The following is a 21757-nucleotide window of genomic DNA, read 5'->3' on the forward strand; positions in this document are numbered from 1 at the left end:
TATCACAACACCATTGTAAATTCTAGTTGTGCTAATCACTTTGTTAAGCATGTAGTAAGCATATATGTGCAAGTACAGTTATGCATATTCTACACTATTACGTTTATTACTGTTCAAAAATCCGTCCGTCATTAAAGATTCAAGAGAAAAAAATCACAAAACTATATTTATCAAAGATAACAAACAAAAAGTGATATAACACTAACTACACTACATGAAATAGCTTGTAATTAATACAAACTATTAGCATTAAACAAAATATAAGAACACTATTTTGACTATATTCCATTAAAATTTAATTCTTTAACAGAAGATCTGCAGTTCTGATGTCATTGTAAACAAAAAAGACTGCGTTAATGGTGTTTTTTTTTGGAAAAATCTTAACTTAATATTTAGTATAATGGGTATTATAAAACGAGCAAGTGTGATTTTATTTCATTAAGAAGTTAAAAAAAGATATTTCTGGTGTAGAATTTAGTTTTTAGTTCTGGAAGTAGAATTACTAAAGATGGACTAAGCAGGAGCGATATAAAATTCCGAATAGCACAAGCTAAACGAGCCTTCAGTAAGAAATATAATTTGTTTACATCAAAAATTAATTTAAATGTCAGGAAAAGATTTTTGAAAGTGTATGTTTGGAGTTTCGCTTTATATGGAAGTGAAACTTGGACGATCGGAGTATCTGAGAAGAAAAGATTAGAAGCTTTTGAAATGTGGTGCTATAAGAGAATGTTAAAAATCAGATGGGTGGATAAAGTGACAAATGAAGAGGTATTGCAGCAAATAGATGAAGAAAGAAGCATTTGGAAAAATATAGTTAAAAGAAGAGACAGACTTATAGGCCACATACTAAGGCATCCTGGAATAGTCGCTTTAATATTGGAAGGACAGGTAGAAGGGAAAAATTGTGTAGGCAGGCCACGTTTGGAATATGTAAAACAAATTGTTAGGGATGTAGGATGTAGAGGCTGAAATGAAACGACTAGCACTAGATAGGGAATCTTGGAGAGCTGCATCAAACCAGTCAAATGACTGAAGACAAAAAAAACAAAAAAAAACTTGCTTTTTATTACAGCGATCGCCGAAAATCCAGCTTCGCACAAATACGCCAAAAAAAAGAATTAAAATCCGCTGAGCCTTATCACTTAGAAGGGGATATTCATCTTTTATTGAAATCCAAAATTCTGTCAATTCTATGCTGCCAAATTTTTCTTTCAAAAAAAAGCACCGCTTGCACCGACTTTCAAAATTTGGTTTGCTGTCAATTTTTTTTTTTGTTGTCGCCAGATAACTCGATAAGATTCTCTTCTTCCGCAGAAGTAGATTCAGACGGAGCACTAGTGTGTTAAATGAATCTTGAATCCACGCAAACCTATCGAAATTTTCACTTTGAAAGTATTTCTCAAACTAGATAATTAGCTGTGATAAGTTCCACCATATGTTGTACTCTCCGACTAATTGTGTTATTGGACAAAGACACTTTTAAAAGCAGCTTTACAGGAGACTCACCAACCATGACGTTCACCATATCTACAGCAGCCGGTAGAATAAATTCTTCTGCGATATGAAGCTTCTTGCATTTCGCGATTCTGTAAGCCACCTTATAAGATGCTAGCAAAGCGTTGTTTGGTATTTATGCGGTCTTAAAAAAAATGTATTTTTTCTTGTTTCAGTTCTTTTAACTTCCTGGCAAAAAGATCACGAGGTTTGTCAACTATGCTGTGGTAATTAGCTTCTAAATGGCGCTTCAATTTACTTGGAAGCATACATTCCGCTGCCAAAACTTTCATACAAAAAACACATTGCGGTCTCTTTTTACCATTAATTTCCGTTGACGTAAAACCAACTCTAAATAACCGTCATCATATTTACGATATTTTCGTTTTTCCACAGTCGTGACACTGGTTGAAGACATACTTTCTTTATCTACACAATTACGTTTATTACTGTTCAAAAATCGGCCCATCATTAAAGATTCAAGAGAAAAAAAAATCACAAAACTATTTATCAAAGATAACAAACAAAAAGTGATATAACACTAACTATACTACATGAAGTAATATATATATATATCATTGTTTATTTTATAAAGCGCTGAGTTTAATTTCACTAGACATAGATGATAAACCGACTGACTGAATCGAGCCGACAACGCTTGCTTATATGCTTTCCGTAAGTTCTTCCAGAACAATCCAAATTTGTCGCGAAGGGTCTACGCACGTTCACGTGTCTAGTGTGATCATATGGCACAGCGTTGTCGGCTCGCGTTCGCTAGAATATTCTGCGCCGGCGATTTCATTTTTATACAGGGTCAAGTAAAAATAAACCACACAAAAAATGTAGATATTTTTAGCTTCTCACTTTGTCTTTTCTTTGGTTAGGCCAAATGTAAATGTCTTGGTTCAATTATGAAGATTTTACAATATTTCGCATCTCTCCTGTGAAATGGCCGCGGCGCACAGTTTGGGAATCACTGGCGTAACGTCATACCTTGCAATAAGACCACAAACAGATATAAATGGGAAGAAGCAAGATTTACATATAATATTAGGGTAACTTTTTTTATGTTTTTAAGAGAAATCAAATCAAAATATAGCATTATAAGACTATAAATATTCTACGAAGAATCATACGGTTATAATATAACATGCAAGGTATAACTTTGAAATTTTTATTCGGTTTACCCCAATATAGTCGTATAAGATTAATAACATTTGAAATTTAACGATCTCAAAAATAATACTGTACTAAGTAGGCCTGAAACAGTCTGACAAGTACTGCAATTAACTATTTTTCACCGTGCACATTCCTCGTAATATTTGCCAGGTACTGTATGACCGAATTAATGAATTGGCGTCACTTTCATAAATCTGCATTAAAAATTGTTAAAGTGTTATATCGCAGTTATAATAAAATCTTATTAAAATCCAATAATTTAAGCTAAAAAAATGATTTTACTCTTGATATAATACGCAATAAATTCACAAACCAGAAAATCTCCAATTTTGATACTGTATTTTACACAACCGTTTGCACCGGCATTCAAACTTGGATATAACCATTGTGTATTACTTGTATGTAAATAAATTTATGTGGGAGGATAAATTAAATTTATACAAGATAGTAAATAGTGAAATAGTTGTATTTATAAACTCATATGCTCGCGCGCGTATATTTATTATAAATGTACTAGTTATTTACCTTTAACTTAAATAACAACTATAGTCTTCTCTCAAGGCTATTAGGTTAAAGAGAAAATGAACAAGTGCTAAGCTGAAGTATAGTGTCGTGGTATACAAATAACCGACTACTTACTGCTAGGCTAAGGTGTATATGTAGTGTATAACTTACTGTAGTATATAAAGATTTGTTTTATGGTAACAGAATGATCATAAACATTAAATGTATTACTCACCAAGAAATATATAAACAGATTGTATTTGTAGTTAACGCAAACGATGCCAAGAAAATATTGTTACGGTATAACCATAACTAATTCATTTATCAATTCTCATTGATCAGTAAAGAATTCACGACTTACCTGCAAACAAAAAGAAAAAATAAAAATAAAAAATTCAATCAATAAAATTAAAAATAAAGCGCGCGCACACGCTTTAATTTTAATTTAAAAAAAAAAAAAATATATACATTCATATACATTACTAATTTCGCTAACAAATAAATAATGCAAAATAATAATTAAATAAATACATAGTCATATTTAACGCCTCCAATTTAACTGCTACGATCTGAGCTCGTTTAACAGCAATATTTGTATTTATACACTAATTAATTACTATTATTATTTATTAAGGAAATAATAATTATGAATAATATTTGTAAATAAATAAATTATTAAGTCGTGGGTATTAAATACTGTAGTTAAAATTGTTTTACTCCCGCGTCATTATCATGTGTAACGTAACGTAACGCTTTTAGTATAATGAACTTGAAACGTCTAACTAGAATTAAAATGAAAAAGAAATTCTATACAAAAAAAAATATTTTTTAAAAAATTATTATATAAACTTAAATAAAACTAAATATGTAAAATACAACGCCACAAAACAATAATTTTCCCAGAAATCTTATGTGCAAGTAAGTGTTTAGGAAACTTTAATGTAAAAATGTTTTAAAAGAAGAATCTTAAGGAAGATTTTTGGATCCAAAAAACAGAAGACGGTTGTAGGTTAAAATCTATAAAAAAAAAATTTACGAAGAAATTAAAGATTTAGAAACGTAAATGCGGAAAAGATGTAATTTTTTGGCTATATTTATAGAATGAGTGACAATAGACTTACAAAACAATTATTTCATTTTTTCAAAGATAGAAAAACAAAAATAGGATGACACCGGAAAGTAAACCAAAACCTAGAGAAACTAAATAAAAATTGGAACAAAATAATAACACAGAGTTTCGAAAAAAAATTGAGGATTGTCAACTAAATAAAAATGAAAAACCAAAGAACAGCTCCAGAAAATTTACAGAAAATCAAAACCAAGCACTAGGAAAGAATGAAAAAGTATTGTAAACAAAGGAAAAAGGATGAAAAGAAGAGAGAAAATGGAACAAGATACAAAAAGGTCTAATCGAAAGAAGTTGAACAGGAAAATTATATATACTAGTCATATCAAACATCATTAAAATATTAACAACATAAGATTCCAGTATCTTCAGTACAATGTATTTGTCCTTGGATGATACAATTAGAGCATGGAAGATTAGGTTTTAAATTTTTATAAATTAAAAGTGTAGGTTAACTGAAAAATTCCCTTCGTGTCTTATATCAATAAATTTAGTACGTAATTTCTGTAAACTCAGGAATTTACATAAAAACATATTAAATAGGAAAATACAGTTGACATTCTAAAGATAATCTTTGTTAAAAAAAGAAATTGGTTAGTACGAGTTACCTAATGCAAGAAAAGTATATTTTTAAAGCCTTGAAAGAATATATAAACGATATTATTTTAATTTGTAAAAGTTGTAAACAATAAGAAATTGTAAATTTAGCAAATCATTAACCATAATACTATTGGAAAGGATATGTCAAAGTTTTGTTATAAAATATTTTTTGTATAGAAAGGGATGGGCAACTCGTTATAAAACTTCCAATCATCGGGTCAGCGTTAGATCTCCTTGCTAATTGGGGGAACAGGGTCGAATGGTCGATTGTGAAAAATTTTATAACTTATCTTGCAAAGGAAAGAATTGCTGAGGAGTTTTAGGATTCTACTTAGGCTTTCCCGCTTATGTTTTGTGTTTAGTGTGAGTATTGTTACTGTTATTGTATTTTAGTGTTCTTGCTTTATGCTTTTGGTTTTAATCTTAATAGGTGTCGACGATGGATGGTTGAAAGAGCCATCTGCGAACAAATAACTGGATTTCTCGATGTAGACACGATTGTACCAAATATGCTATTTGAAGTCAAAAAATTCAGGGCTGTGTCAATATATATGACAACGATACTACAACACAAAGGTAGGGACGACGAGTTAGCGAGAGGGTGATGGACAGCCTCCTGTGGAGTCGTCGTTCATCCGGCCTTGCCGGGATGGCGACGATGATGAGACACGAGGACTTCGTCGCCCTTGAGCTGTTAAGACCGAGATCCGGCTGGGGCCCCATTAGAGGCAGGCAACTGTTACGACCAAGACCCGGGTAGGTCTTGGTTAGGTTGAGTAAGCGACGACACCTCCCGGAGCTGAGTTACGCTTAACTGCAAGTCGGCTCTGGAAGGGGTATATATAAAACCAAAAAAGTAAATATCTTATTTCACCTCATTAGAAAAAAAAAAGAATAATTACCTTACTTCCCTGCAGGTTTTGGAAACAAATAATTGTTATTTACAAACTAAATTAAAAATTTCTTGGTCGAGCTGATTTGACTAAAATTTATATCGATCAGAATAACGGATAGATCGAAACAGAAAAGTGTCCGCGTATGTTCAGCTGTATACATAAACAAAATCGTATATTAAATCATCTGCAGTAACAATAAAATCAATTAACTAGTAATACTAAGTAAAGAAATAATTGCAAGATAGTTGTTCAATTAGTGACACCCCGCGGTTAGCGCTATGTACTTATTTACTATAGGTTAGTGGTTGAAATAACGTTGTTTGCCAGGCAGGAAGCATACATCTAACGGCAACCTACGCAGCGGCATACGTGACCAACTGATATTTACTATAATATGTATAAAATAAGCAATTTAATGTATTTACTCTAACGTTAGATACAAGATATCTGTATAAACAGCATAACAAACAGTACAGTGTTATTACAGAAAATATATTACTCAAAATAAATAAACAAATAAATAAATACAACAAAATGAAAAGAGAAAATTCTTTTTTCATGGTAAATAAATAAAATATAACAAATTTGTAAACCTAAACCATAATCTGTAAATCACTGTCTTACAAATTTTAGAATATGGCTAAAAAAAGACTAAATAGTAATATAATATATATGTATAAGTAAAACCAATAGTAATAGTGTAAAACCAGACAAAGAATAAGATATAAAATTCTTAATTTAATACAGAATTTTTATTTTATGAAAATAAGAAAAATTCAAATATCTCAGTTTATATTACTTTTTTTTTTGTTTTGCTCTGCCAGCCGCCGTCAGGCCCGCACTGACGGCAGTGCGGGGCTTTCACCCGCTAAAAAACCTCCCGCTAAAACTTTTATCGTGCAGGGAACGAATCTAAATCGTATTAAGGGTGCGGGTGTAATAATTTAACATACATTTTGAAATTGCCTACTGATGTAATTTTGCACAGTTACTAAGATCGGGTGACAATACAATATTTAACTATTAGTTCTGCAAACATCCCTCGTGTGGAGGTAAATTAAGGGTTCGGGTGTAAATAATTACAAAATATGAAAAACGGCTATGCGGGGTTTTTGGGGTTGCAGTTGACAAATCCGATAGCCGTTTGACATAAATTAAATATCTAATTAAACTCATGCAATGTATGATAATAATTTGATTAACGTATGAATAAAAAGTATAAAGCATTTTTTTTAAATTTTGAACAATTTTTGTAATATTATTTCTAGACAGGTTAGACAAGGGAAGAAATTTATTATAATACCCACAATATTAGATTTGTTTGATCTTTGTTTCACAGTTGCTACAATTGTAGCAACATTATTTATTCCATGTTATGGATTAAAACTAATAGTTAGGTTAAAAGCTGTTACACGGAGACAATAACTTCAGGAGAGGAGAAATGAAAAAATAAACAGACGAAAAAAGTCCATAGAATTACACTCGTTGAATTATGGAAGGGCAATAAATGGAGTAGTCGAATCGATTTGATCTAAAAATATATGGTGAGTAAACGCTAACAAACAAGAAAGACTAAGATGAGAGAAACATATTCAAAGAATGACGGACAGCATAGTGATAAAAAAATATTTTTATCAAAAAAAACCTAGAAAATAAACAAGTATGGAACAACCCACAAAGTAATGTTTAACAGCTTGAAGAAAGCGGTGTCATGAGATGTAAAATGTGACTAGATTGAGAAAAATAAAAATTATATCATATATAAGGCTCAATACTTCTTGGATGTAATTCCATAAAAGAAGAAGAAGATAAGAAATCCTATTAAAACAACCATTTTGGTTATAAAAACATTTTTGCGGAGAGAAACCACAACAGAAAAGTAATTAGTGCGTCAATCTTCAGTACACTACTTTATTGGAACTGAAAAAAATAAAAAATAAACAGGAATGACATAAAAATTTTTTTTTTCTTTATGATTTACATTTGTAAAAGAATGTAACTATAAAAGTCGCTCAGAATAATATATACCACCTATACATTGCTTCTTACTTTTATTTTACAAACGTTGGTTTAAAATTTTCTCGGAAATCCAAGAATAGAGGAACATTTATTATGATTAAGTTGAAAGATATTTTACGTTAGTCTGAAATTATCTTTTATTCTTATTTAAAGATATCAACCTCATTTTGACCTTGAAATAGATGGACGTAATAATGAAAGGGAAGAAAGATAGCCTCAAGGATATTAAGTATGAAAAATACCATTAGACTGTAATACATAGACAAGATAAAACGACTGGAAGAAACAACAAAACAATATGCAAACAATAATGCAATTAATTTTACAACTAAAAAACTAACATAGAATATATTATACGGATAGAAAGATCAAAAATTAAAATTACAAATAAAATTATAATCTATTGTTCTTATTTTATTAATTAAACTATTTAAAGATTCAGGGCATAAGAAGGATATTATATTCAAAAATAAGGCCGTGAACGCAGAACGTCGACTGAATGTATCATTCAAAAATTACTACATAAAAGCCCAAAAGCCTTATTATATAATCATAATGCTACTAACAAAAAAGAAAAAAAATCTATTCATTAAAACTAATGATCAATTGTATTCAACAATTAGGTTCAATAAACCTAAATGTATTCTACTAGAACTAAACTTCTTAATAAAAAAGGAACGAACATTTTTTCTTTGAATCTAACGCATTATACGACATAATAAAAAAATCGTTTGAATAATTAACTAAATAAAAAAACCACTTATTCAATTAAATAGACGAAATACAATATTTTATTTGTTTACAATGCAAAAATAATATTTTAATATAAAATGTTATATGATTTAAAATCCGTACCGTTTTGTGCGTTGTTAAGAAATACATCAATTACATTCTTTCGTTATGGATATTGACGTAACGGCAATTTTGGCAACAAATACTCGTAACAATAGGATAAGTAAAAAATAAACAGCACAAATATAACATTTTAATATGCCGAAATATCGGCAGTACACCGATATTTCTACCTTTTATCAAAACGCTTATTTCAAACTCTACAAGTTTAACAGAAAATGATCTCTCGCAAGAAGTATGGAATATTTTCCTAACCAAGAAAAACTGTTATCTTATTTAAACAATTTAATTTTTTATTCAAATAATCCTGTAATCAAGCTTTTATTTCTCAACAAAAAGCGTTATATTTGTATTATTAAAATGATATAAGTTATTTTTATTCATGTTTAAAAAAATGACGAGATAAATTTTTAGAATGAAGTGAAAAGGGTCAGCTGAGTAAGAATTTGAAAGAAAATGCTTTTAGTTGGTAAAACTTTCCTGTGATTACGAAAAAAATTATTTAAGCTATAAAAGTAACATTTTATGCCGTTTATGCCGAACGGTAATGTTTCGAACAGTACGTAAGTTAGAAGTATGAACTGTTAAGTAAACTTTGTTATAAAAAAGGAAAATTATTATTCTTCACAAATCTTATGACAGGACAGATGTACACAACAAAACTAAAAAGTACGAGTCTGCTTTCGGTGAACCCAACGTATTGGTAAGTAGGAGGAGCAAATATAAACTTTAAACAACATCGCAACCAGTAGCCAGTAAGGTCTACACCCACTAAGATGTTCGCTGGTTTTGAGAGGAGAAATCAATTAATTTTACTATATTAAATAAAGTTTTACTATACTTCAATAAATTCTTTATAAAAGATTAATTTTTTTATTTTCATGTACCCTACATAAAAGGCAAATACGTAAATAAAAATTATATTAAGCAGCAGGTACTTACGTGTTAAAACATTAAAAAAATATCCATAACATTAAAGCACACTGCTTGTTTATTTTTAAATCACTCATTTTAACAAACAAAGGTAGATTACTTGTTATTTTTGCACCAAAACAGACAACAGACCACATCACCAGACAACAAAGAAATTTACATTATCTTTCTTGTTGTTTCAAAACTTGTTGTCGATTAGTCTTGTCATATTATTGTCTATTTATTTTTATTTTAACTATAGAATGCTTTTCAATTTTCTTTAATACTGTTCGTTTAAAAGACGGTTCTAAGAATAGAAAAACAATTTTAAAAAAAATTACGACGAAAAAAAATTAAAATTGAATAAAAAATGTTTCACAATTAGTTTGAAATGAGATAAATATATAAATAATCTATTTAGCTACACGAATTTAATCGAGTTAACAGTCATATAATGAAAATAATAAAAATAATTATAATATAACGAGGACGGCGTATGTAAGGAATGTTTAATTAAAAGGAAATAATAAATTGCCTACTTCAAAGGTAGGCCTAATCAAAGCAATTATATCGCGTGATAAAAAGAGGCAACAGATTATCTATACGGTAAAAAAATATATATATATAAATAAAATTAAACAAGAATTTTAAAATAAAAATAAAATTTAAAGCGAAAAAAGTATTTGTAAGAAATAATCTACTTAAGAAAACTTAATGTTTTTTTCGCAACGGATAATAAACATTTAGCTCACAGAAAAATACTTTTCTCTTTCGATAACAGGTAATGGAATTGAAATAAAAATAAAACATTAAATAAGCTATTTCTATATTTCAAAGAAAAGGATTCCGATTACTTTTATATAAACTTAATAACAAATATAATAAAAACACTGTTTTGAGTTAATATAGATATAAAATGTTGAATCTAGATTTCGAATTTTCCCACAGTTTAAAATTAAGAACGCTATAATAAATACACCGACAAATAAATATAAATTCAGTGTTCAAAAAGTGACAGAACCTTAAGAAAGAATGTTTTCTTCTTTTGTTGCAAGTTTAATTGAGGAAAATTAAGGCAAAATCGGTTACACAATGCAGCAGAGCATATTCACTGTCTCTCAATACATTAGATGTACCAGTTATGCTTAGATCCAGAATCCCTTCATAGAGTAGTATGGTGTGTATGCATGAGACAGGTCCTCCATCAAGCGACTGTACAACAACATTCAAGAGACAAGGATTGTGGCAGATGCAGCCAAAAAGAGATCGACCGAAAGTGCTAATACCAGGAAATTTGATCGACGTACAAGCTGCATATTATACAGGGCTATCATAAAAGAATGGTGCGGTTTCAGTAATTCATAGGAAGATTGTAGGGAAATTTTTAGGTTTTATTAGTATCCCTGAAAGCCTACAACCCAAAAGTTTGTTTATCAGCAGTTGTAACCACAACGTCAGTTCTTGTATTGTTGTTGCGGTGAGTTTAGTGAGTTACTATGTTCTCGGATAAATACAAAGCTAAGTGTGTTTTATTGATACCTGAATTAAAATCCGTAATTTTAGTTCAACGTGCGTTTCGACGTGAATTCGGAAGAGATCCACCACACAAAAATAACATTACACGTTGGTACAAACAATTCGAAGAAACTGGATCAGTTAAGAAACAGAAACAACCGGCAGACCAAGTGTACCAAACGAAACGGTTGAACTAATTAGACAATCGGCAATTAGAAGTCCTGGGAAGTCCATCTCCCGTCGAAGCGTCGAATTATGTATTCCAAAATCAACAGTTCACAAAGTTTTACATAAAAAACTGAAATTACATGCTTATAAAATCCAGATACTGCAGGAATTGAAACCCGATGATGGTGTAAAACGTTACAATTTCGCTGTTGAAATGTTGGACAGAATAAGTGAAAACGAATCATTTTTAGATGATATAATTTTTACAGACGAAGCTACATTCCATGTGAATGGATGTGACAGACACAATTCACGAATACCAACATTCATGAAAACCCACACGCAATATTGAGAAACAACGCGATTCGCCTAAAGTTAATGTTTGGTGTGGTGTGATGAAAAATCGTGTAATTGGGGCTTCCATCTTTACTGAAAAAACAATTAATGAAGTTGTGTATCTTGACATGTTAACTAATTATTGCTTTCCTCAGCCGGATGAACTCGAAAACATTCATCAACTTCATTTCCAACAAGATGGTGCTCCCCCGCACTTCAATGCGTTGGTCATGAACGCTTTGAACGAAAAATTTGGAGATCGATTGATAGGCCGGCAAGGACCCATACTTTCGCCTCCAAGGAGTCCAGACGTGACACCTTGCGACTTTTTCTTGTGGGGGTACATCAAAAGCGTTGTTTATACACAAAAAATTCGCGACCTAAACCACTTAAAAAACAGGATTAATGAAGTAATGACAACAATTAACGAAGAAATGTTAACCAATGTTTGGAGAGAAGTTGAGTATCGTTTGGACATTTGTCGAGCGACTAAGGGCGCACATATTGAAATTTATTAATTATGTAAAAAAATGTTTGAGACGACAAATTTGAAAAATAAAAAACATAAACTGTAAGTAATTCTGTTTTAATTTAAACCATGTTCAAAACCGCACCATTATTTTATGATAATCCTGTATTAAAGAAGTCTGTGCTACGCCTATTTACACAGTCTGGTCTCTCCGGTTGGCAGTGCCCATACGTCATTGCGCAAGTGTTTAAAGACGCATCTGAACAGAATTCGTCTTGCTCACAAGTTGTAACCTTCAGACACTGGAAAACGTGTAGCTTTGTGACGGTGGTTCATGTTATCTGTAATGCCAGATGGGAATGAATTCGATGATTGATTTTGGTCTGACGAGGCATCGTTCCACATTGATGGATAAGTGAATGCATAGAATTCACGCGTATGGTGGACGGAAAATCCACATCGGGTGCACGAGATTCCTCTGCACAGACAAAAAGTGGTGGGAGGGGGTGCAATATCACGTAGGCGAATTTTCATAACAATCTTTCATGACACACTGAACAGTGAGCGCTACATACAGATGGTGCAACAATTTGTAAACATTTTACCTGCAGACCGGCTGGAGTACACGTAGTTTCAGTAGGACAATATTACGGCTCATACAGCCAACAACACTATGAGTTTCTTAGATAAGAGTTTGCATGAAAAAGCGATTTCGAAGGGATTGTAGATTCCTCGACTTCCTGTTTTATCTCATTCTGACTTATTCTTGTGAGGATACCTTAAAGATGCTGCTTAAAAAACTCATCCTCACACCATTCTCGAACTGCAGAGCGAAATTGAACGATGTGTCACTGGAATTCCTCAATATACGTTACAACATGTGTTTAAGAGCATGCAACCTCGTATTGAATTATGTGAATCACATAATGAAGGCCACTTTCACAGTGGCCTTGATAATACGTATTGTGAAAAGATGGTATTAATTTATTAAACTTAAAAGACAATCTTTTCTAAAATTCAATCTATAACTCCCAACTTATAAATCTCGGTATATTACTACAATCATTTCAAGAAGATTTTTATTGTAATAAATCGGGCGAAAAAATTCGCAAGCATGCTGCCAGATGGTGCTATTTCTAGTCAGTAGATTATAAATCAACCTAACGTTTAGGTACCAATCAGCATGTATATTTTCAAGATCAGCTCCACAAACAATTAATGATATGTATCATTTTATATGTATTAAAACAAATTAAGCCGAACGTAAAAACTACCACTTTTGAATGGCAGGTAAGATCATTATTATCTGTATGTTCCATTAATGAACATTTGTTTTATAGTCTACAGAATAAATACGAAATTAATATGATTTTTTTATTAAGCTGATGTTAAGTTGCAAATGGGTTTTACCCGCAACATATTTAATAAAATAGAAAATTTAGAGTTAAACTTTTGTTTTAATCCTAAAATTACAAACGTATATCATTATATACTCATTTTTTGTTACAACAAAATACAATTTTTTTCTAGTTATTGTAAAAAAAAAATAAATAAAATAAATAAGAGCTTATTCATACAGTAAAAAGGTCACTGAAATTATCCGACTGATAAAGAAAAATATAGTAATAGATTAAAAAACAAGGGAGATAATTTTAGAAATAAATATACCGACGGTAATAACAAAAAAAATCAATAAAATTTTAAATACATACTATGGTATATAAAAATTATAAACCATTAAAATTTAAGAACATAAACCTAAACTTGGATTAAGAATAATTTTTGCTTATTAATTATACTGTATATTAATATACAGTAGTTCTCTTATTTCAATTCCAAACTGTTGAATTAATCACTAACGACAAATTAAAGATAATCGGCTGAAAATAGGAAATAATATTTTTATTTCAAATTTTTATAAAAATATATCTATTTTAAGTTCAGTTTATTTAAAAATACTTTAGATTACGAGTCATGGGAACTTGTTAACACATTTAATTGCAATCAGTCAAATAAAGCAGGAATTTTGTATTTCAATGAACAGTAAAGCAGCAAGAAAAGTCAATGATTTTGATCCGAATAAAAGAAATTCACCAAGCTGAGTAGTTAACACTACACTACAAGCTGTCAATCATTATTAAGACACCAAGGAAGGTCAATGAAAACTACTAACTTCTCCAGTCGAATTTAACTTTTGAGGCGAATAAAGTATTCAATTCACGCAAAAATATTTATATCAGGCCTTTCAAACGATAACTATACTTTGAAATAAGGTTGAAAAGTCTAAAATTATAATAAAAAAATATAATTTATAATTAATTTAGAATACAAATAATTTAAAAGTGTGATCCAATGTCCAGGTTTGTAAAAAAATATAATTTATGTAAAAATACGTTAAGATGATATACTAACAAAGAATATATGTAAGAGTAGTATATTTAGGTCGTAAAAGTTAATAATTGTTTTATGAATTTTTATCGTATAAATGTAGGCTCATTGTCATATAATATTACATACGACATAATGTAAATGTAAATACATTACTGTATTATTACAATATTTGTAATATTTTAATTAAAATATTTTTAAATATAATCACGTATATCCTTTTCGAAAAATTCTATTTTTCTTTACACACAACATGAATTTTGTTAAAGCATTTAAAGTAATCTTACTGAGCTAGTTATAAAAATTTATACAAATGTGAATTTCATGTCTGAAGTAATTTTATAGTAATTAATTTTATATGATAACGAATTCTTTTTTGATTGATAATTAATTTAACAAATAACATCGAAGCTTTAAAAATGCCATACCTGAGTATTCAACCCAGGACCTTTCGGATGAAAGACCGAGACACTACCGCTCCGATACGGAGGTCGAAATAAGTTAACAATTTAAAAACAGAATATAAATAGCTTTATTAGTTTTTTCTTTATTAAAATAAAGTTTATTGCAGAAAACTGTCTAGAAATTATATTATGAAGTGTATTATCTACTTATCTCAGTCCTATTTAACTGACTTACATTGAATCCTGATTGAGGTTTTTTAGACCTTTTTTTAATGAAAGTACTTATTAAAAATCTATTTTCTCTAGTTACGTATACAATATTTTTCCATATCGAATTACATCAACTGCTAAATTTGTTTAAGACTACGCATAAAATTACCGGACATTTATATGTTATTAACGCTATAATTAATTTAAACTATCTTTTTATTGCTACCATCATTCTTTATAAAAGCCGTCCTCAGGATTAATGACACATGCTACGTTAGAAGGCTGTTGTCAACAAATTCTTATAAATATCTGAAGTGTGCACGGTTGTACAATGATAAATGCATCAGCTGAACTAAAGTGGGAACCAGAAAAATAATTTTCATGTATTTTTACTGTTTTCAAATAAAACGACCTGCAAATAGTTTAGGAGTTAGATGCATAACCTATAATGTGAAGACGCATGCAAATATATACACAAGTAAAAAGTAATAAAAATAATTATTAATAAAACATTTATGAATGAACTTTGTTATAACGTAGTAGCAAAAATCAGAAGCACAATCAGATGTATGTAAACTGTTTCAGTAGTTGTCCTTCGAATAACCAGTATTGTAAATGACCCGGGTTTTCAATCCATAAAGTTTAACAAGTTGGAAAACATTACTTTACCGTAAGTATTAGAATATTAAGGGACTAAAAGTTAAAAGAAAGGAAATATTCGTTCCCAATTAGCAAAGGATGTGGGCAGTGGCACACCTGCCTACCCATACCACCACACTAGTTGTATCGCCCACTTACGTAAATGTTACGTACGATCCACGACCCACGCGACTTCCCTCCTCCAGGATTTCCTCTTTTTATTTTTATTTTTTTTAAATTTCTTCTTCTTTCTCTTCAAGATCATCACAAGTTCTGACATTTATTAAACGAATACTTCATTATTCATTCGCTCGTTACGTAAAACAAGCAGAAGAAATAAATATATATTTTTATAAATTACTCGAGTCTTTTGCTACATAAAAATAAAATAATATGTCTAGACGAATGAACAACGATCAAGTAAGCGTGAACGAGCAAAAAGAATTTATGGAAAGTAATAAACTGTATGAAATTGTCATTGTTTGTCAGCGTTTCTTTAATAAGAAAAGTTTATGGCTTAACTTTTACCAGAGAACTCTTCTTTCATCAAGTTCTTTACTCACAACGATGTTGTTTTAAGTAGAATCCAATTAAGATTTTTAATTTCACAGTTATTTTGTTGAAAAAATTCTAAGTAATTATTATTAATTTGAAATAAATAATTATTGGATTCTTCAATTCTCAGTAATATCTAGGGTTTTTCATCTTTCATTATTATGATTAAAATTACTAAATTATTTAGACAACTGTCCACTTAGTAAATAACGTTCTTTTCTCGAAAAATATTAAAATAAATCACTATTTACGAATTTAATTATAAATAAAAATATACTAATGTTCCAAAAAAAATGTCCAAAAGAAAATTTCTTTATGTTTTATTTTATAACTTAAGGCCACCTATATATATATGGAAACTAAATGAATAATAGTTTCTGATTTGTCACGGGTCTACGGACTCGAGGTTAAATTAACATTTATAGAAAATTCTGTAACTATTTTTATGAACACAAAACAAATGAACTTTTATCGCTGAAAATAAAGAAATTTATATGCATTAAAGATTACAATTAGATGAACACATCATAAAATTCTGTTGCTATGTAAACGATATGCCACAGGGTCAAGGATGCATTGGAGCCGCCGCGACGCACTGATATTGTTTAGTATTTAAAAATAAGATTCCTTTCTCGGATCGGTTTCTATGTGGTTTATGAACAATAATTTGAATAAATACCAGTTTCATTTCATTTATTTTTCAAATGGTATAGCAGTATATTGCTTATTTATTAAGTATAATTAGCAAAACAAAAAACAAAAAAAACTGCAAGTACCGAGCTAAATTCGAATAAAAAACAAAATAAGACTAAATTATATTTGATATTAAAATTAGACCAAAACTAACATCTAATATGGGAAAAGCTATCATTTCATCTTCGCGCGTATACCCATCAACAAAAAAAAAAATTAAAAAGATTTTTCAGTGAAAACTGCTAAAAAAAAAGTATGATTGAAAAACTAATTGTAACATAGATTTAATATAAATAAGTTATTCTACTTTTTACTAAATAGAAAAAAAAATCACAAAGTTGATTTACATTTATTTCCTTTACATATTATTCGTATATTTATGTTATACATATTTACATAATGCACACTATTTCTTTGATCTAATTCATAATCCTTCAGCATTATATGCGACCCATTAATAAAAATATTTCTTCTCATGACCGGACAAACATACATAATTCAAAAGGCTTAATAGCTAATACGCTTTATTCATTTCTAATTTCTTACTAAATTTCAGTTTTGGTAAAATGTTTTATATATTTTAAGTATATTACAATTCAACTATAATAAAAGCCGGCCTCTGTGGTGCAAGTGATAGCATCACGGCCTTTCATCCAAAAGTCCCGGGTTCGAACCACGGTCAGGCATTTTCGCACGCTACAAAAATTGTCATTCTTCTCATCCTCTAAAACAATACCTAACGGTGGTCTTGGAGGTAAAAAAAAAAAATAGTGCAGAGGAATAAATATACATTATATAATTAATGTTCATCCTTTATTTCAAGGAAATGTAGAAAGAAATATTGGATGGCCGAAAAGGAGTAAGCATAAGTGGAAGAAATATAAATCGTATCAGATTTGCTGACGATCTGCTGATTGCAGCTAAAAACACTCAGATATTACAAGGAATGATAGAATTATTGAAATAGGGTTGAAGAAATATGAGATGAAAATAAATGAGAAGAAAACAAAAGTTACGAAGGTGAATGAAAACAAGATATTGTAGCAGCAGAAGGAAAAATTGTATAAGAAAAAAGATACAGGTATCACGGCACAATACTAACTGAAGACTGGAGGAATAAAGAAAAACCTATTCTACAGCAACATGGATTTGAACCTGAGGAACAATGGTAAAATGTTATTTTTGGAGTATACTTTTGCATGGTAGTGAAACATGACACTGGGGAAGATGTGGGTCTAGAAGAGGATGTAAAAGATAAAATGGGTGGACAGAATAAGTAACGTAGACATATTAAGAAGAATAAATGAAGACAGTACAATCAATATATGCGATTATCAGATTGAGGAAAGGAAACTTGATCGGGCATATAGTTAGGGGAAAAGGAATAATAAATACAGTTCTTGAAAGTACCGTTGAAAGTGAAGAAAAGAGGCTGAAGTTAATAAATGCCATAAAGGGTAGTGAAGGTTATAATAATACAAGAACAAAAGCATGGGACAGAAACAGATGGAGATAACAGTGGTGTCTGGGACCTGCCAACAAGCAGAACACCATACGATGTTAATGATGATATAATTAATGATTAAGATGACGTTTAAAATATGCTATCATAGCTATGTTTGGTGGGAATGAACATAGTTAAAAATTCAAATATGGTTCTAGATAAATTTTATTTAGGTATTAATTTTAAAATAATAATTCGGAAAAGAAAATTAATTGTTCACTCTGATAAAATTTTGTAAATGCCATTGAATAATTTGCTCCTAGATTAGGTAGCTCTTGATTTTTCTGGAAGCACTTCTCTTGGAAGATTTGAATAAAAATTGTTAGTAACATGTAAATGCAAATTTTTACACCCACCAAATGTTTTCTCTTCGATTCACTCGAAGGTTCTACAGTTCGGAAACAGTTGTGTAATTTAATTTAATAAAGTTGCATTATTTTCTGAGACGAATATAATGTTTATTATTAATACCGATAACTAGTTCAAAACATTTTAATAAGAATAAAAATAGCAAATAATAATGTAAATTTTTTCATAAAGAACTCTCATAATTTTACAATAGCGTCAGAGAAAGAATGTGTTTAATACAGGAAAACAAGTACATTAATTTTTCTTAGTTTACCCTCTTAATATAATTGCATCATATATTATAATTGAAATTTAGAATAATTACTATAAAAGAAGAAAAACACGAAACAACCTTACACGCTTATATCTTTTCTCCCGCGCTCACAATTTACGTTACCTCAAAACCTTTTCTCACAAATATATATTTCTGCCATGGTAAATCAATTGAACGACTAAAACTTAAATTATTGATAATTTAACATCGGAAACAGTTGTTATGAAAATATTTCAATTACAGTAATGATTTATTATCTACAACTTTCTAATAAAGATTAAAATAATTAACATAATCTTCAATCTTAACCAAACAAAGAAAGATTTACTGCAGAAAACTAATGTACTAGCAAAATAAGAAAATTATGATTACTAAATCATAAAAATAAAATATAAAATCCAATTACGAATTTAAGTAAAATAATAGTTAAGGAAAAACCAAGATAAATACCTAGTAAAGAACAATCAGACCATGAACTCATTTTCCACTAAACAGAACAAATCTTTATATCACATTATAAAGATTAACACTACCACATAACAAAACACAAAATTAATAATCACATAAAAATTTCACTGCACTGATAAAAAAATATAAACCGCACAGCCAATAATACTATTGATGAATAAATTTAGGTGAAACGACAGAACACACGATCGGAATGAAAATAAAATATGAATGAAGTTATGAAATTAAACTGAGTTATAATTAGATACAAATGGTCGACGATTACAAATGACCCCAGTATTGTAGGTTACATTAGGGTGGCGCCCTCTTCTTGATATCCGTTATCAAAAATCTTTACAAAAATATGTTATTTAATTTGATTTCACAATTAACTTTGCCTTTTTGCACGATGCAAGCACGAGGTATAAAATTTTACTAGTAGAATCAAAAAATAATTCATTCGATAGGCGCGCTCGCGCGTGTTCAAAGGCAAGTGGAGGTGGTTGATAGAGATAATATTTATAACAAACGAATATAATTCTTTGCCAGTATTAAATTACATAGAGTACAATTTATTTATCTTGGTCGAATTTAAATGCTACTGAAATGTAACAAAATTACACCACCCCTGTGTTTTTAAATTCGGTTTAATAAATATTCGATATCTCTTTTAACCTTTTTTCCCCTGCGTTCATTCACATCTGTTCTACAATCAAACATGCTTGCACACGCCAACTACAATAATATAAAACTATTATGATTACACAAAGCGAATCTAAAAAAAAAATATTATTATTGTTTTTGCTGACTTAAAAATAATACATAAATTTTGCTTTACTATTAGTCGTAAAATACATACGCATTTATACTTAGATAGTTTGATGATATTCTAAACTATTTTTTTTGATCTGCTCTTACCTTGTAACTTCAACATAATTTGTGTACATGGTACACCCTCCCCAATCAGTTTTATAAATTCCAAACTTTGTCTTTCTCGATGATTTAACCCTTTACGTTTTCTTCTGTTATTAAATTAGCCAAACTTGGGTTTCTTTAGATATGATCCACTAACTCTAGTAAATAGTTAACTTCTTTACAACATTTTGTATCACTTATCTCCTCACCTATTCGTCTTAACACCTTATTAATTCGTACATTCTGTACTCACCTAATTTTCAACAGTCTCCTGTAAAATATCCTTTTAAAAGTCTGTATTTCTTCCCCCCCCCCCTTTGTTCCATATTTCACGTTATTTTCGAAAAATAATTAAAATTATTAAGGATAAAGGGGAAAATTTAAGAAATTAAGGATACAAAAATGTGATAATTAAAGTTTTTGTTTTAATAATTATTTTCTTTGGATTTAGATGAAAGTCAGCAAAAACAAACTTCGGTATTTGTATTCCTTGAGTCAAAACCACACGACGATAAATTAACATTAATATCTTCAGAAAAAAAAACAGAAAAATTCTAGCGGTCTGAGTATCATCAACTCCAAATGCTAGATCGGTAGTAAAAGATTTACAGTTTAACACATGGTCAATCCGCAGGAGCTGCGAGAATATTATTTCAATTTCAATTAATTCGTAGAGATAATCAATTTAGTGATAATACAGAAGTTCATTGTCCTTACCGCAGTATCTTAATTAATATTTAGTGTTATGAACTTGTTGACAAAAACATAAGACAGAGATAAAATAATAAGAAAGTAAATTTGATATAAATGGCGTATTTTGAGAATGGAATCTGGAATCCTCAACATAATGCCAAGGTCAATATATCAAATTTCTCCAACTAGTTCGCTTTATGTGGTTTAACTATGAGGGTATTGAATGTATTATAATGACACATACATAATTTTATTCGATAAAATAAACAAAAAAGTCAAAATTTAAAAAAAAACTGACTTAATCGAATTCTAAACCTACCTGAATTAATTAAAATATGAAATCATATTAATGAAGAATGCAATTGTTATAACGTAATTACCGTACATTGTTTTCAAAGAGCCTAATAAATATATCATGACTAAAAATTCTAGATAAATGTAACTAAAAATAAACTTTAAAGTTTAAAAAAGCAGATGAAAAATTCATGAAAGCGGTTTCTTAAAAATATATAAATACAAAAAAAAATGCACTCATTATAATTTTATGCAAAAGCAAGGAAAAATTATGTAAATTGAATGTATTTTGTTCTAAAAATACAGATAAGATTTTAAAA

At 29.7% G+C, this 21757-nt stretch overlaps 1 protein-coding gene across 8 annotated transcripts in view; it reads right to left on the reverse strand.

The window, feature by feature from the left end:
* rols (zinc-RING finger and ankyrin repeat domain-containing protein rolling pebbles) overlaps positions 1–21757 on the reverse strand; it is a 727654-nt gene that overhangs the window by 198278 nt on the left and 507619 nt on the right. The window contains exon 1 of one of the 8 annotated variants that reach the window (XM_075366778.1): positions 19539–19730. The exons of the other annotated variants lie outside the window; for them this stretch is intronic. Coding sequence (XP_075222893.1) covers positions 19539–19569 — 31 coding nt within the window. The 5' untranslated portion in view covers positions 19570–19730. Of the gene's footprint in view, positions 1–19538; positions 19731–21757 lie in introns of those variants that run through there. 8 annotated transcript variants of the gene reach the window in all.

The sequence above is a fragment of the Lycorma delicatula genome, chromosome 5, assembly GCF_047948215.1.
Source record: "Lycorma delicatula isolate Av1 chromosome 5, ASM4794821v1, whole genome shotgun sequence".
In the NCBI taxonomy this organism is placed as follows: Eukaryota; Metazoa; Arthropoda; class Insecta; order Hemiptera; family Fulgoridae; genus Lycorma; species Lycorma delicatula.